At 38.5% G+C, this 17,998-nt stretch overlaps 1 protein-coding gene across 1 annotated transcript in view; it reads left to right on the forward strand.

Moving 5' to 3' along the window:
* Window positions 1-17,998, forward strand: part of MAP3K2 (mitogen-activated protein kinase kinase kinase 2) — a 91,213-nt gene that overhangs the window by 61,662 nt on the left and 11,553 nt on the right. Inside the window, exons 9-15 of the mRNA XM_045032743.1 lie at window positions 601-680; window positions 5,907-5,974; window positions 10,369-10,461; window positions 11,558-11,764; window positions 12,457-12,605; window positions 14,664-14,795; window positions 16,961-17,090. Of these exons, the coding sequence (XP_044888678.1) occupies window positions 601-680; window positions 5,907-5,974; window positions 10,369-10,461; window positions 11,558-11,764; window positions 12,457-12,605; window positions 14,664-14,795; window positions 16,961-17,090 (859 nt within the window). The remainder of the gene's footprint in view (window positions 1-600; window positions 681-5,906; window positions 5,975-10,368; window positions 10,462-11,557; window positions 11,765-12,456; window positions 12,606-14,663; window positions 14,796-16,960; window positions 17,091-17,998) is intronic.

Below are 17,998 nucleotides of genomic sequence, written 5' to 3' on the forward strand. Positions count from 1 at the left end.
ACTTAGCTGGTAGAAGTAGTAGACTGTTATCCTCTCTGGACCAGCCACTCAAAAGGGCATGTAACCTGGATTGTCACAGACGCAGCAAAAGACACATCTCTGACCCCATAACCATCTCCTTTCCAAATTTCAAGTTCCTTCTCCTGGAGCCATTTCTTTAAAAAACAAAAGGATTTTTTTGAAACATTGCCACAGCTAACTATCCTTTAGTAGCCTAATTTTTTTGCTCATGTTTTCCAAAAAACTTCAGGCTGAGATAGAGACCAAGCAATTTTGTTAATCTAATATAGGTGTTGCAAACACTCCCTCTCTTTGTGTGTGTACTACATACATTTCTTTTAACATAATTGCTATAATTTACTATTTCCTAAACACTGTAAATTAAATACGTAAATACAAACAATATGTTTGTATTAGGTGGGAGAAGGGCACCAGAGTGCTTTTCAACAAGCAGGACTCCATACAATATGACTTCAGCCACATCAGTTATAACTGCTGATTTTTATGAGCAGTATGTTGGGTTTTGCGCTATAAAATGTGATGTAAAGAACCATCAACCATAAAAAAAGATTCAGTCCCTTTCTTATGGTTATTTACTAGATGCTGGATCCATTGTCCTTGAGCAGTCCTGAAAACTCGGGCTCAGGAAGCTGTCCCTCACTTGACAGTCCTTTAGATGGGTAAGAACTACTTACATTCAGCACTTCTTTCTGCTGGATTGCTTGAAAGTACCTACCACAGAACATAGTAACTCAACCTTCAGAAACAATTTCTAGGTGTATTTTTTTCAAATGCACATACACTCACACAAAAGCAAGAACAATATAACTTACTGGGATTTAACTGCTTACTGATGCACAGAAGAGAAGAGTGCCGTATCAGCCTGTTGTTTTTGAAGATGTGTGAAATTTAAAACATCAGTTTCTGGACTTGCTGCTTTTTGTTGCACACAGATTTATTGTAAATCTGGCCATTGCTGTCTTGTTTGTAAATTGAGTCTATTCCACAGCCATGAACTACTCCCTTAAACATGCACTTTAGATATTGACATAATCTGCAAGAAACTTCCATTCTACTAATGGGTTACCCAGCACTGTGCTTAATATTACTGCACAGATGATAAATCAGTGCATACAGTCAAACATAAACGGGAAGGTGAGTGATAGTTGTATATAGTCATTGCAGATAAAGATCCATTCAGCACATAGGATTATATTGTTCGCACATATTTTACTGAACATTTCAGTTCCACCTACGTGCCCAAATATTATAAATAAAACAAAATTTGAACATTTCCCAGATGAACTGATTGTTTTTATTTGCTGATTTTTTTTTATTCTTTTAATTTAATATTTTTTGTTCTGAAAGAAATCCATTGTACAGGCGAAACAAGCAGATACAATTAACTGTTATCTTGGTTTGGTTTTAAGTTTACTTAAGTTTTGTCATTTTGTGCCACTCTTATAATATCTAAGTACTTAATTAAAATTATCAGTACACATTTATGAACCACAGATCCACCAACCTGAAATGGATGGTTGTTCCCATGTTGAACCAGTCAGACTGGGAGAATAGCCAGTCATAGTTGAGGTAAATTCCTTGTGCTTCCTTTCCTTATTTGATAAGGACATCATTGTGGAAGGACTTATCTTCCACGCATGCTGCAAAGTCCATCTTTTCCGGCATTTAAACTGATTGGGGATCCATATGTGGAGGGGCTGGAAACTGAAGGATGATCTGAGAGGATCTCCCCATATGGTTGGGGAGAGGGCGTTTATTTTCTTTTGTGGGAAAGTAAAAATTAATCTATTTGAAATTGGAAGTTTGAATCAAAACTTTGTAATGATACATTTAAAAACCCCCTAAAATATACTTAAATTTTGTGGTGATGGTTTAAGGTATGGGTAGACATCAGATAACTCAAATAAATAAAATTCTTCAACCCAGCACATGGTGCAAAATTTCTGCATTGTCATCAGAAATTAAACATGTCCATGCTTTCCCTTTGTGTTGTCTTGTAATTTAATTTTGATTTGCTGTAGAGTTCTGTGATCATGCCAGTAATTAACTGTTGATGATTGAAGAGCTCATGGAGTTATACATATCCATTCAAAAGTCTTGCTGTCTTCCTGTTCCACTCTGACAGGAGCCAAAAGTGGTAAAAGACTAACCTCCCATGTCCAAAGCACTGCAGGAACTTCTTCCTCTAAGCTGTTCTTACTGTCAAAACATCAACAGCACTCCTTTCCTGTACTAGCAATGCAGGGCTAGAAAAGGGTAAAAAATGTGGGGAAAGACATCATTTCCAAGCTTGTTTTGTGCTTATGGAACATAGGACAGAGAATGGCAATAACAGGGGCTTCTGATCTGTCTCAGCTTCTCAAATGTTTATACCAGTAGGGAAAAACCGCTGTGTCCAGGAACACATGCTAAGTAGACTCAGAACTAGACTGGAGTCCCATGAGTCAAAATATTGGCACAGCAACAGGCATATCAGTCACTCTGAAATCTAGCTTGATATCAGGGGCATACGGAATATGGTTATCTTGGAGTTGAAGGTCAGATACATCTTAGACCGCAAACTTTAAGTTTCAGAGGGGTAGTTGTGTTAATCTGTATCAGCAAAAACAATGAGGAGTCCTTGTGGCACCTTAGAGACAAATACATTTATTTGGGCCTACGTGGGCTATAATCCACTTCATCATATGCATCCGATGAAGTGGGTTATAACCCACGTATGCCCAAACAAATGTGTTAGTCTCTAAGGTGCCACAAGGACTCCTCGTTGTTTAAACTTTAAGTAGTTGGATTCTGCAAACTGTATAGTAGTTAAAGACTTTAGAGTTAAGGCATATATCTCTTCATGTCCATTTTTTGGGAAAGACATGAAATTGTAAGCTAATTGTCATCAAAGTATCACAAAAGGGTCTTTGAAAACGTTTGAGATTTTAACTTTCCAGAAGCTTGGAAGTACTTAGGGGCAAAAGATTGCTTACTGGATGAATTTGTTTAGTTATGCTAATCCAATTAGAGAAGGAGAGAGAGATTACTATTCTTTCCAGTGGAAGGAAAGATTAGATGTTCTGTGGCTATTTATACCATGTTTAAGAAGATGTTTCAAGAAGCTTCACAGACTTCTCAGGAAAACTTGAATCCATAGATCTCCATTCCTCAAAAACATACCCTCATAGCGTTTGTTTTCTAATAAGAGTGTACTCAATTTCCTTAGAAGAAAATAGCTTTCTACTGCTGAATACTCTGCACTTCTATAGCAACTTTTCATCTGAGAATCAGTGCTTCGCAAATATTAATTAATTTAGTCTCATAAATACCCCTTTGAGTTAAGTAATTGTTATCTCAATTTTACAGATAAGAAAACCTATGTATGGTATAGAGAGATTCCATCAGTGCTTGAAATATCCTCTTTGTAGCTGGTGTGTAAAAGGTTATGCACTTGATTTTAGGTATTTAGGGTTTTTACTAGGACTGTCAAGCGATTAAAAAAATTAATCATTTTCAAATATATTGATTTCAATTACAACATAGAATAAAAAGTATACAGTGCTCACTTTATATTTTTTATTACAAATATTCGCACTGTAAAAAACAAAAGAAATAGTATTTTTCAATTAACCTTATATCAGTACGAGGTTTCAATCTCTTTGTCATGAAAGTTGAACTCACAAATGTAGAATTATGTACAAAAAAACCCCTGCATTCTAAAACAAAATGATGTAAAACTTTAGAGCCTACAAGTCCAATCAGTCCTCCTTCTTGGTCAGCCAATCACTCAGACAAACAAGTTTGTTTACATTTGCAGAAGATAATGCTGCCCGCTTCTTGTTTACAGTATCACCTGAAAGTGAGAACTGGCATTTGCATGGCACTGTGGTAGCCAGCGTCACAAGATATTTGTATGCCAGATGCACTAAAGATTCATATGTCCCTTCATGCTTCAACCACCATTCCAGAAGACATGCATCCATGCTGATGACGGGTTCTGCTCAATAACGATCCAAAGCAGTGCGAACTGATGCATGTTCATTTTCATCATCTGAGTCAGATGCCACCAGTAGAAGGTTGATTTTCTTTTTTGGTGGTTTGGGTTCTGTAATTTCCACATCAGAGGGTTCTTTTAAGACTTCTGAAAACATCTCTATGCCTCATCCCTCTCAGATTTTAGAAGGCACTTCAGATTCTTAAATCTTGGGTTGAGTGCTGTAGCTATCTTTAGAAATTTCACATTGGTATCTTCTTTACATTTTGTCAAATTTGCAGTGAAAGTATTCTTAAAATGAACAACATGTGCTCGGTCATCATCCGAAACTGCTATCACATGAAATATATGGCAGAATGCAGGTAAAACAAAGCAGGAGACATACAGTTCTCCCCCAAGGACTTCAGTCACAAATTTAATTGACACATTTTTTTAATGAGCGTCATCAGCACGAAAGCATGTCCTCCGGAATAGTGACTGAAACATGAAGGGGCATATGAATGTTTAGCATATCTGGCACGTAAATACCTTGCAACAGCAGCTACAGAAGTACCATGTGAACGCCTCTTCTCACTTTCAGGTGACGTAAACAAGAAGCGACCAGCATTATATACTGTAAATTTAAACTTTTTTCTCTTAGCGATTGGCTGAACAAGTAGTAGTACTGAGTGGACTTGTAGGCTCTAAAGTTTCACTTTTTTTTTTAGTGCAGTTATGTAACCAAAAAAACTACGTTTGTAAGGTGCAGTTTCATGATAAAGTGATTGCACTATAATACTGGTATGAGGTTAATTGAAAAATACTATTGTTTTATACAGGGCAAATATTTGTAATAAAAAATAATATAAGGTGAGCATTGTACACTTTGTATTCTGTGTTGTAATTGAAATCGATATATTTGAAAATGTAGTAAAACACCCGAAATATTTAATAAATTTCAATTGATATTCTGTTTAACAGTGCGATTAATTTTTTTGAGTTAATCACATGAGTTAACTACGATTATTCAACAGCCTTAGTTTTTACCCTATTTTAATGATTGCCTAATTTTTTATTTTTTTTCTAAGAAAACAAATGTAACCTTGATTGGTAAACTGAAAGCATCCTATGAAAACATTTCTTGCTTAGAATTTTTTTGACTCGCCTCAACCAATCCAGAGACCCTCTTGTCATCCTCATTTAGTTTGCCTCTTACTTTGTTCGAGGACTCCTAACAGGGGTTTAGGCTTGTGTCTCCATTTCTGCTTCTGTTGCCTACTAGAGAAATTCTTATCTGGAAAAGGAAGATGCTGGGGTGGTATGGTTATGGAAGTGCTCTACTGCAATTGGTTTTTCTGTCTGACTGGAATCCCATCCATTCCTGTGTGGTGGCTGGGAGTTACATAAAGACAAATTTCTAGGTAAGAAATTATTTGACCACATGAAACACCCTTAATTGCTTTTAAAGTTTTTTATGAAATCACTTGAGCTTCACAGAAGGAAAAAGGAAATCCAAGAGTTGCAAGAGACTCTGCATTTCTTTGGCAAAAATATTTAAACAGGCTACAAAAATTCATGATAAATTAATATCCTGTAACTGATGTTTTGATTTTGTTTATCCATGAAGGTGCAAGGCACGAGCTCCTGTGTGGCTTCATTGGCACTGCTTTGTGTCTACTAATAGACTGTACTTACGAGCAGTGCCATTCGTTTCCTCCCTATCCCAAGCAAGATCCATCCATTGTAATTGATATCTACAAGCTTTGGTATTTCAAAGTTGGGTCCCATTCAGGTTTACAAGTGCAGGAGACTGGGATAGCACATACTTTGCTGTGTAATTCAACAATTATAAAACAGTAAGACTTAAGTGCTTGCCTGACTACTGACTCTCCAGTAACAGAGCATCTGAAATGTTGTCTTACACTTCTAGAGATAGCTGCCCCAAATCTCGGATGCCACGAGCACAGAGCTATCCAGATAACCACCAGGAGTTTTCAGGTAGGTAAACTACTGGGCCCATTTCGTCTTATCAGATACATTCAGCTGTAAGTAACATGTCTCAGGATGCATGTACCTAGTATATGTGATGCTTCCTTGGGGTACCCAGGGTTTTCCGGCACCTTGCTGTCACCTTCCCTTAGTGTGAGGAAACCTTGTTTGTGTTTGTCATGGCTCAGCTCCCCAACTCTACCAGCCATGGCCACACAAGCACTCACCTCTAGACCTCACAGGCCCCACTGTCCCTCTACAGGTCAGTGGTTGGCACACCCAGATTCGCTGCTTCCAAAGAATCAAAACACCTCAGCTTACCAGTTTCAGCTCAGATCATTGCTGTGTTTAACACATACATAGCACTTAGATTTGTTTATAGTGAAATCAGGTATAAGTTTATTTAACAAAGCATAGAAAATCAAGTAGTAACAAGTAGAAGTATTGAAAACAAATTTATTACAAATGAAATAAAATCAGAATACACATTGTAGAGCCTAAACTTAACAAGATACTCACGTTTTGTAGAGTATTGCTCACCCAGAATCTTTGTAGTGCTTTACAGCCTGACTGGCTATGCCCCTCCTTTCATGAAACAAGAGAAAAGAATGCTGTCAGTTTGCTTTATTCATAAACAGAATATCCCCCTTCTGTTTGTTCCTTCTTGTCGATTTCTTCTCTTGTAGATTTTGCAGTCTCTTAACTGGCACTTGTCTCAGTGTATGGATAGGCATACATCTCAGGCATACAATACACAGATGGCCAAATGGGGAGATAAGTGTCTGTTACCTCCTGCCTGAAAGGAACATTTCCGAGGTGTGTCACCACCTGGTGACCTGCCTTAATTCCAAGACCTTAAGAACATAATTTTCAGTATAGATGCATAACTCCTTAAGTATTAACCAAATAGTACAGATATTTTTGCATTGATTGTAATGACCAGTGGCTGCTGGCTCTCAAGAGAGACCTCACATACCATCCTTTGGTGAACTATTATGCAAATACCCAAGGGATCCCTGTGCAACCCTCTATACTGTCTGCCAGTTGGCACCAAAGGATTTCTGGGTCACAGGATAACCAGATAATTTTTGCCTCTCATCCAAAAGCAAGAGAGACATCTTTGTCAGGTGGCAGAGGACTAGGAGTCAGACCTGGACCATAGTTCCGGTTTGCCAGTGAATAGGTGTGTAACCTTGGGTGATTTATTTAACCTGTCTGAGCCTTTATTTCAGTATTTTTTCCACATGTCCCATGCCTCGTTCAATGCACAGACTAGACAATGATCAATTAATGGGCAGCTATTCAATATTTCGTTTGATCTTCTTCAGTATATAGTCTTAGATTTTACTTAGTGCACACTATTCAAACCCTTCTGCGAAGACAGGATTATTAATTTTGTCATAGGTTTTTCATTGGCACTTATCATGATAGTATTCAAGTGCTTCACAACATTTATTAATTTATCTTCACAAAACTGCTGTGAGGTGATAAGGTATTATCCCCATTTTACACACAGGGAGCTGAAGCACGGATTAAGATTAAAAATATTCTCTAATTTTGGGTGCCTAATTTGAGGTGCTTGGACCTGATTTTTCAGAGTAGCTAGTATTATGTAGTAGTTTTTATACTGAAGCACAACTCCAGTTGACTTGAATTGCAGTTGTGAGTGTTCAGAACTTCTGCAAATCAGACTCCAGAGTCTCAAGGCAGACACCCAGAAAATAACACACACAATCAGTTGCCACCTGTGAAAAGAGCTTGGTTTTAAGTGACTTGGTTAGCATCAGACAGGAACTCTGTGACAGAGACAATGATAGAATAAAATTTTCTGGGGCAGCATTCAACTGTCTTAACCATGGGATCTTCCTTTCTCTTCCTGCTATTTCCTGCCTCAGTCACTGCAGACCTTCCAACTTCTGCAACAAATGAGGCAATAGTCCTACAGCCAACAGCCTGCTTCGTTACACATCCCTAATTTGTCCCCGGAGTAAGTCCATCAGGTGTACTGAATGAGGCAGGAGTCCTCTGGAAAAACCAGTATATGATCATTAATTAAGGACTGTCATAATGCATATACATAAGGGGGCTTAATTAAGGTTGCACAGGCAACCTTAATTCTGGCATTTCCTAACTTTTGTATGTGTGACTCTGCAATCTGAATTTTTTTAAAGATTGTTTTTTTAAAAACCTATGAAATTACACTTAACACGCACACTAATTCCATCAGGTGTCGTGATATTGAACCTTTAGATCATCACATCTCTGCCACTTGAGCTAACAGAGTAAATGATAGTAGTATTAGGTTGTCATCCTCTATGCGGAGCAGCACCAACGGAAGATGAGACATACTTTGGCAGTGGGGTTCACAAGTATTTGCTGACAGCAGAAATAGTGAGACTCGCGAATCTTGGGTTCCATTCCAGGCTCTGGAGGGGAGTGTCCTCTGTTGGCCGACTTCCTCAAAGCTTGACCCCTTCTGCCTCATTCCCTCCAACCTGCCCCAGTGCTGACTCTTCCCCACTCCTGGCTTCTAATGCCAGTCTCTTTGCTCGGTCAGCTCCGGTTCCTCCTTTCCTGTCCCAGCTCCTTGTCCCCAGTCTTATTGCCCAGATAGCCCCCTTCTTTGTCCTTCCCTGGCTCTTCATACAATCTATATCTTTCTCCTGTCCCACCTCTGGTTCCCAGTCTCTCTCCCTGGGCGCCTCATCCAATTTCAGCCTCCCATCCCCACCCCCTCCTCCTTGGCTCCATGTCCCAGTCTCCCCAGCTCCTCGTCTAATCTCAGTGTTCCCTACTCAGACAACTGGCTACCAGCTCCGCTTTCTACCCTCTCCCGTTTTCCCTCACCAGCTCTCAGTCCCAGCTCCCAATTCCCAGTCTGTCTCCTCTCCAGCTCCCAATCCCAGTTTCTCCCAGTTTCTCCATCTCCAATCCCTGTCTCACCAGGCCCCGTGTTCCAATCTACTTCTCTCTCTCCCTCATGGTCTGGGTTTTGTCCCTTCTGCATCCTCTACGCTGCCTGAATTCTGGCAGGAGAGTTGTTGAGAGCACATGAGAGACCAGCTATTTGCTCTGTTTCCATACCCAGCCTAGAGCACCCAGTACAGGAAAAATCCTTCTGAGCCTTTGTAGCTCTGGGTTGGAGCATGCTCAGTCAATCTCTGAGGATGGTGCATGTGAAGTCTGGTCAGTGCTAGGAGCTGAGAAGCTGGAGCATGCTCAGTGAGAATGGAATCTTTGGAGATTTTAGCTGCAAAGCTCTAGCTAGCAAGTCTCAACCGAGTACGTGAAAACCATAATTTTTTGTAAAGGCTTATAACTTAGCCAGATCTGAGTGGCTTTTTACCAGATGGCAAAAAGACATCCTTGAAACAAAGGTCACTCCTACCCCCTGCCAAATTTCAGAAACCAGTTCCAAAGCATGCAGGTGTTAGAGCATTTCCAAGAAAAAGTCACCAGAATTTTTTAACATGGTCAAAACAATATATATTTTCCCAGCCTCATTCTCAGAAACATCTAAACCCGTTTGGCAGAAATTTTCAAGACAAATTGAACCCGAGGCAGACAACCAGCATAGAAAATGTCAGCCCAAATGGTTAAAGTTTTTGGCAACGTATAAGAAACTGAAAAGCAAGGGTCTTATAATGGGAAGTGTTGGACAACTTTAATAGGTGGTGCAACCAGCCCTGCTTATGATAGGAATCATGCAGTGACCTATGGGTTAGTGGGTGGCAGACAACTAGATACACCAGTGCAGGAGGGGTTTAGCCATGGATGCTAGGACAAACCCTTCTTATGTGTTGAACGTTAAATGAATAGAGATGCAGTGTTTCCATACACATAAAGTCTGTTGATGCCTTATAGATATTTTTACAGAAAGTGCCATGAATCTTTTTTCCATTCAGCAAAAACAGGAGATTGCTTTTAACATTTTTTGCAGAAAATTCTCACATAAACAATGCTGCCACTCCAGATAGTTTACTAACTAAGGGTTTTATATAAAAAGCTTACTTGCCAATTGAAGGAAAAAATATATGAAGACATAATTTTCTGTTCGAATGGTATTGTAATTTTGTGCCTGCTTAGAAACAGATGGTAGCACATTTGAGTGGATGTGATATCTAATGAAATTTATTTACTTTTTATTATTTTACTGTTTTATCATTTATAGGGACTAAAACAACATGATTAGTAGGCTGAATGTTAATTTGCTTATCTTTATATGCACAGCCTTCCAGTTTACAAGTCTCTTTATACAACTGTCCACTTAAGGGTGAAGTGTAGGGTTGCTTTTTTAAAAACTTGTGATGCAAGACCGATTAAAATTTGGTTTGTTTTATGAATTTTTCCTCATGTGTTTAATTTTGCAATGTATGGTAATATTTTCTTTTTGTTCCCCATAGACTATGATATCCCAATATTTGAGAAATTTGGAAAAGGCGGGACTTATCCCCGAAGGTATCATATTTCATATCATCACCAAGATTACAATGATGGTGAGTGTGGGACACTGTAACATTTTCAATATTTATTTTTTTCAAAAATTAAGTTGAAAGAGTTAACAATATAATCAGAAAATGTGGAAAAGAGAAGCAAACAGGTGTTCTCTGAGCTACCCCAGCTCCTGTGAAGATGTAGATTAGAGCATTAGGGAATCATGGGAGCAGCTGAACATGGAAACCATCTCTGCCAAAAGCCTATGCAGAAACTATACGGAACATATAATGAATGCCATGAGTAATTGTGATTCTTTACTACCGAGAATAAACTTCGCTCTTACTCAATCTGGAATGGCATAGAGTAGCTAAGTTGTCACTCCTGTTTACTGATTCTAATAATAAAAGAGAAGAAGGATATGTCATGAAATTGAAAAGCAATAAATTTAAAACTCAAAAATACTTGTTTACTTAATGCATAATTAACCTGTGGAACTAATTGCTGGAAGGTATTGTATTTCAAAACAAGATTAAACATTTGGATAATGAGTTACATTAGAGAAAAAAGAGGGGAAGGAATCCATGGTTCAGGGTATGTCAACCACTAACTGATGGGAGCTAGGAAGAAACTTCTACAGGCAGGTGATACCCATAGTGTCCATTATGGACTGTCTTTCATCTTCATCTGAAGTTAAACATCCTCTGTGTGAGGATACCTCACTAGATGGACCATTAGAACTCTAGTGTATCTTTGGTCTGTTTTTCAGGAATACATATAGCCTCTCATAGCAGTAAAGATGGAAGTATTGTTCCCTTTGGAACTTGTCTCAATTTTCTTCAAACCACCAGTAGAAGAGTCACTTAATTACAAAACTATTTGCAGGAATTTTAGATGTTACTTATGCATTGCTCCCAGCTAGCCAGTCTTGGAATAAGTCATTAAGCTAGTTTGTCTGATATCTACATGTAGGCATTCTGCACACTTTCCCTCTCAGCAGGCTAAACCAGTAACTTTCATTATCATTCCATCATATTCTATGGAAGATTTGAACTGTTATGTTTTCAGTGCACACTTCATGCAGTATGCATACACATATTGTTTAGTACTTATTCTTCATGGTACAGTATTATAAGTAGTCTTTGTGCATCATTACAGGTCGTAAAACCTTTCCAAGGGCCAGAAGGACCCAGGGGAACAGCTTCCGGTCTCCAGTCAGTTTCAGCCCCACCGATCACTCCCTGAGTACAAGCAGTGGGAGCAGCACTTTTACTCCAGAGTATGAGGAGAACCGAATGAGAAGAAGGGGAAGTGACATAGACAATCCTACCTTGTCAGTAATGGACATCAGCCCACCTAGCCGCTGTAAGTTAAAAAGGCACATTACAATCTTCAAAGGAAAATTTAAAAAAAATCTTGTTAAATATATAATACATCAGAACTGACAAAATTACTAAAATACATGTTATTAAAGGCATACCCATAATATTACAGTATTACATTATAATTATAACTTACATTATATTATAACTAATCACTACAGATTTTCTTAACATTTAATAATGTTAGTATACATCTGGACCTGAAGTAGTAAGATGCTTACCAGTCAAATAACTTTATTTACTCTTGCTGCTATGGGTCGAATTTTTTTGTTTCGATAAACGGGGGACTTAATTAGTATGGTTGGGTGTATGTGTTTATACTAGATAAGTATACTTTGTAGTTGCTGTAGATCATGACTTGTTTTTAAAGGGTACTCTTAAAATACTTGGGTGAATAAATGTATTTTAGTCTCCTTTTCAGATACTTAGTAAGTACCTCAGATGTGCGTATCTTGTACTTATGTGTTTGGATGTACTTTTATAGATAATATAGGTTATTAGGTCACTGACAGGATCACTTTTTCTATTTAGAGGAAGTTTTATAAATCCATGCTTTTTACATGGAGATTTAAAATTAAAAGTCTTTTTTCAAGAGTTTTATTTTTGTGTTCCAGTTTTTCTTGAACTACTGAATAACAAACTCATTCTAAAAACAATACATACTTATATTTTCAGCACCACGAGCGCCAACTAACTGGAGACTTGGCAAACTGCTGGGTCAGGGTGCTTTTGGCAGAGTATACCTCTGTTATGATGCTGACACCGGAAGAGAATTGGCTGTTAAACAAGTTCAATTTGACCCTGACAGTCCAGAGACGAGCAAGGTAAGAGACCCTGAAAGAAATATTTGTAAAGGTATCACTGTAAGAATGGTTTTCTGTATGGTCTAAACTGATGTTGCTTTTTGCTTTCACTTCATTTTATGAATGTTTGAGGATGTGTACTTCTGAGTCTGTACGATAAGAAGACATTCTGTTTCATTAAAATCTTAATGAAAATAAGTCAGTTTAATAATAATAGTGTTATCTAGCACATGATTTCATCTTCAAATATATCCAGGGGTGGCTCCAGGCACCAGCACGCCAAGCGTGTACCTGGGGCGGCAAGCCGCGGGGGGCGCTCTGCTGGTCGCCGTGAGGGTGGCAGGCAGGTTGCCTTCGGCGGCATGCCTGCGGAGGGTCTGCTGGTCCCGTGGCTTCGGCGGACCTCTCACAGGCGTGCCGCTGAATCCGCGGGACCGGGGACCTCCCGCAGGCAAGCCGCCGAAGGCAGCCTGCCTGCCGTGCTTGGGGCAGCAAAATACCTAGAGCCGCCCCTGAATATATTTCTTTGAAACTAACATGTATTATCAAATTCAACACAGCCTGAGACTATAAAGCTAAACAGTAATCTAACATGGAAGGTACATTCTACAGAAATATTACTTCAAGTAGTAAAGTGAAAAGTATAGGAACCTAGCATACATTAGCTTTGTTTTATAATGAAACCAATAGAGAATGTTATAATGATGAACACTGTTTAATGGATATGACTGCAGTTATGTACAAATTGACATTATAGGTAAAGTCCAACGCCAATGAACCTACTATAATTGGTCCCCTATACTGCTCTCCCAAGAGCATTGTTTTAGTGCTCTTGTTGAGTGTTTCCATATGTCTAATCTGAATTTGTCCTTTAAATACAGTTACAGTCAGAAAAGAGACAATGTAAAAATGGCACCATGTTACTGCCCAGATTTTGTTTGTATTCCAAGTTGTAGCTGCCAATTTTACTGACAAAAATAAATTCTTCTTTTCGTTCGTTAGGATTCCATAGCCAATACAGTTGTGGGGAGAGTGGGCTGGATTCCATTCCAGCTCATGCATCATCTGCAGAATTGACTGGCTGACTTCCAGCTGTAGACTCTATTACTGCTGATGGCATAGGAGCTAGACAGAAGAAAGATTGACTTGCAGCTATAGTTTTTAGTGCTGATGCTTTAAAAACAAATTATTGTAAAAATAACCAATTTGCTCTGGAAGTCATAGAGATGGTAAACATAGAACCACATGATGCCATTTTTGCAGTAGTTACCTTTCAGAAGATACCCAAGCTTGCCATTACTTCTTGTAACACACCCGTGGCAACATCAAGACAATTTTCTCCCTCTAATTTTGGAGTATTACAAGTGGTCTGTGATGGATAAATACCAAGTTTTGATGAAAGGCTTCCACATGGGATCTCTGGAATGCTTAAAATTCTAAATCATAGCTATTTTTAATGAACTTGTATAGGGAAATTTGCAGCAGGCTTTTCCACCCTTAACCACTTCCATACTATAAAAATAAATAATAAAATAAAATATGTCTGGGAGGAAAAACAAAACTAAAATATGTAATTGTGAACTATAGTTTAGATTTATAAATGTGTTGCTTATCTGGCGTAACTTGAGATAAGCTTTTAAGAACTAATTCCAGTGATACCTGAAGAAAGACTTTATTTGAGAATTTTTCATCCAACTGAAAATTTGTAACATAATATTACAGTACAGCTCTTGAATTCTTCGACATTTTTGACAGGTTCTCGTTTCTGAGTATGAGAGATTGAGAATGATTCTTGAAATCAAAACAAACTGAAATAACTGGAAAATATCCCTAAAGAATTTATAGAAGTCAAACATTTCTCAGATTATGCTGTAGATCTGCTCTCCCTCATTCTAATGCTGATGTTTTCTAACAAGAAAATGTGTTAACTTTACACAAACTGCAGAGTAAACCCTCTACTTAATTTAGATTCCCCAAAAGCTTCTCCATAAAGTCAGTCTTGTTAACAGAAATCTAAAAGTTGTGAGAGATGATTTGTTTCTTAACTATAGTAAGCTTTACTGAATATTTTCTTTTCAGGAGGTAAATGCACTTGAATGTGAGATTCAGCTGTTGAAAAACCTGCTACATGAAAGAATTGTTCAGTATTATGGCTGCTTGAGGGATCCCTCTGAAAGAACACTCTCTATATTCATGGAATACATGCCAGGGGTAAGCAAGAGAGCTCATTGCAGGCAATCATTTCTACAGAATGTGTGCCGAGCGTCTAAATCAGGGGTTCTCAAACTGAGGGTCATGACCTCTCGGGGTCACAAGGCTATCATGGGCAGAAGGGGGGTTGTGAGCTCTCAGGCTCCACCCCCAAACCCCACTTCACCTTCAGCATTTATAATAGTGTTAAATGTGGTTTTAATTTGTAAGGGGGGGGTCGCACTGAGAGGCTTGCTGTGTGAAAGGGGTCACCAATACAAAAGTTTGAGAACCAATGATCTAAATGGATAAGATTTGCAGGAGCACAAACAGACATAAAGGAAATGTCTGATAATAATGGTTAACCAAAGACAGACAACTGCGTTATAACATTTGACTTTTGCCTACAGTAATAATTGCTTATTAATTCAGAATTAGAATAATTTAAAGAGTACACTATTTGCATGCTTCTGGCAGACTACTTCTTGCAACAGATGTCTTTTAAAAACAGTTTTGTGAGTTTTTCTTTAACAACTTTTAATCATGTATCTCAAGTTCAACATTCCTGTTTAAGTTTGCATCCACCTCCAGCTTGACCATGTTCTAGAGATGCTTTAACGGATGAGGGATATACACAGCTGTCTCTTGAACCAATTAGCAAGCCTATGCAGGGAGTATCACAATAGCCATACATAGGACTCCTGCTCACTTGGAGAGAGACCAATCAAGCTCGAGTTCTAAGGTTTAAGTCTCTCTCTTAGTGCATTGGGCACTATTACTGGGTCACTGTGTCAGCCAGATAAAGATGTTGTGAGGGCAAAAACTAGTTAATAATAGCCAGCGATAAGTTGAAAATTAGATCTTGCAACTGTCTTTTTGTTGGCACAGAGGCGTGTGTTGTACTGTCCCTCCTATCTGCCTGCTCCTTTATGGAAATATTTTGCTTTCTGAAAACTGCAGATTTTCACTTGTTCACAAAATAGAACAAGCAGACGTGAGTATAGTAAGATGCAGTTGTTTCATGTATCCCTAAATGTTCATAAATAATTGCTGCATTCTAGTTTGTTGTTGTAAGGCTGCACAGAAGAAAAATTATGATTTTAGATGAGATGAGGATCTCATTTTAGAGACTTGTAAGATTTTCTGAGATCTGGAGGACAGAGTATCAAAGTATGCAGTTTTAAAGACCTGTATAGTTTTGGGTTTTTGTCTTGATACTGTTCCTTTTTAAACCATTAAATGTGTGTAATTTAAAATGGCCAACCCAAATTGTATTAAGATATTTAGAAAAACATCAGTTATAGGCTGAGACTTTTTTATGCCAAGTTTCTGCGTGTTGTTTCATTGAGACCTAAAACTTATTAGATAACATAAATGTCATGCTCTGGGTTGTCCAGTGCATTCTTGTCCGTTTCTTGTCTCTCCGAGTGTAAGATAGATTGGGTACAGTCAATGGCTGTGTCATGTACAGTGCCAAACACAGCATCATCATGTAACTAGTAAATCTCTAAAAAAATCATGCTTAGAATGAAAATACTCTACTGTATTACCAGTACAGTGGCTCAGCGGCATTTACACTACTTGGTATTTTTAAAATTCATTGTCTGATAACATTTCTGTGTATCATTATGCTCCTGTTAAAGGCTGAATCATTTAGTTTAGCTCAGTGTTTCTCAAACTGGGGTCGCCGCTTATGTAGGAAAAGCCCCTGGCAGGCCGGGCCGGTTTGTTTACCTGTCCCGTCCACAGGTCCGTCCGATTGCGGCTCCCACTGGCTGCAGTTCGCCGCTGCAGGCCAATGGGGGCTGCTGGAAGCAGCGACCAGTAAGTCCCTCGGCCTGCGCCACTTCTCGCAGCTCACGTTGCCCTGGAGCAGTGAACTGCGGCCAGTGGGAGCCATGATCGGACGGACCTGTGGACGGGGCAGGTAAATAAACCGGCCTGGCCCACCAGGGGCTTTCTCTACACAAGCGGCAACCCCAGTTTGAGAAACACTGGTTTAGCTGGAGATATAACTGCTTATGTGAATTAAGCTGATCCAAAGAAGTTATAGAGCCTTGCATCTTTAAATTTCTGGTACAAAGTTCATACAATCCAGTTATTTTTTTAATAATAGTTAAAAGATAAATTATTCTATCATTCTTAAAAGTGCAGTAGTTATTAATACTTTTTCTTTTTGGCCACAGGGTTCCATTAAGGACCAGTTAAAAGCATATGGAGCACTCACAGAGAATGTGACCCGAAAATACACACGGCAGATTTTGGAGGGAGTTTACTATTTGCACAGTAATATGATTGTACATAGAGATATTAAAGGTAATTAAAGAAGAGATGTGAGTTCTGCTTTCTTTAATCCAAATAAGCAACACTGAAACATTTGAAACTTCATAAACCAAAAGGAAATTATTGCAATAAAATTAAAGGGTCACTGCTAAGTTTGTGATGCCAGAATATGGGTTTAACTTCAAGTAGTTTCATCAGGATTTATGTCAATAGTCCAGTCTTCGTAATGTTTTTCAAATCTGAAAATTGCCAATGTTGTAAACTAAGAGAAAATGTTTTAGTGAGTAATAGGATACTAATAAGGGTATATGACTGTTTTTTAATATCAGGACTTTTCAAAACGTTTGTTTATGAGCAACAATCCAGAGAACACAATGTTGAAACCCTTAGTGAGCGTGATTAAATCTGGTGGACATAACCGTATCATAGCTTCTAAAATTGCTACATTATTTTCCTGTTTATGTTTCAATATAATTTTTTGTAAATTTCAAGGTGACAAGATTTAATCTATCATGCTTATACCAAGTTAAATAAATTTGCAAACATAAAAGTATGTCATTCAGTTTGAACATGATATAAAGATGCAGATTTTCTGAGTGCTCTAGGCACTTTCCTTCCTTACTTCACTTCTTTCTTACCCACCCAGTTCCCTTTTGTTCATTCTTAATGTAAGATGGATTTGGCAAGTCAATAACTTTCTCAGAAAGTCTGTAGAAAGGACCTCCGTAATTCCCAGGGGTTGCAAATGAGTGTTAGGGAGTTGTGGGCAATTATTATGTTGCCAAATGGGGGAGATAGGTAGTCCTGGTTAGAGAACTGAAGACCCATAGAGCACTCTGATAATGGAAAAGATTGAGAAGCACTGAGTTAATCCAGTCTTTTTTTTCCCCCAAATTGGTCAATTTTTGAAGGACATGGAGACAACCCGCAAATTCTCAGAT

The sequence above is a fragment of the Mauremys mutica genome, chromosome 10 (assembly GCF_020497125.1).
Source record: "Mauremys mutica isolate MM-2020 ecotype Southern chromosome 10, ASM2049712v1, whole genome shotgun sequence".
Lineage (NCBI taxonomy): Eukaryota > Metazoa > Chordata > Testudines > Geoemydidae > Mauremys > Mauremys mutica.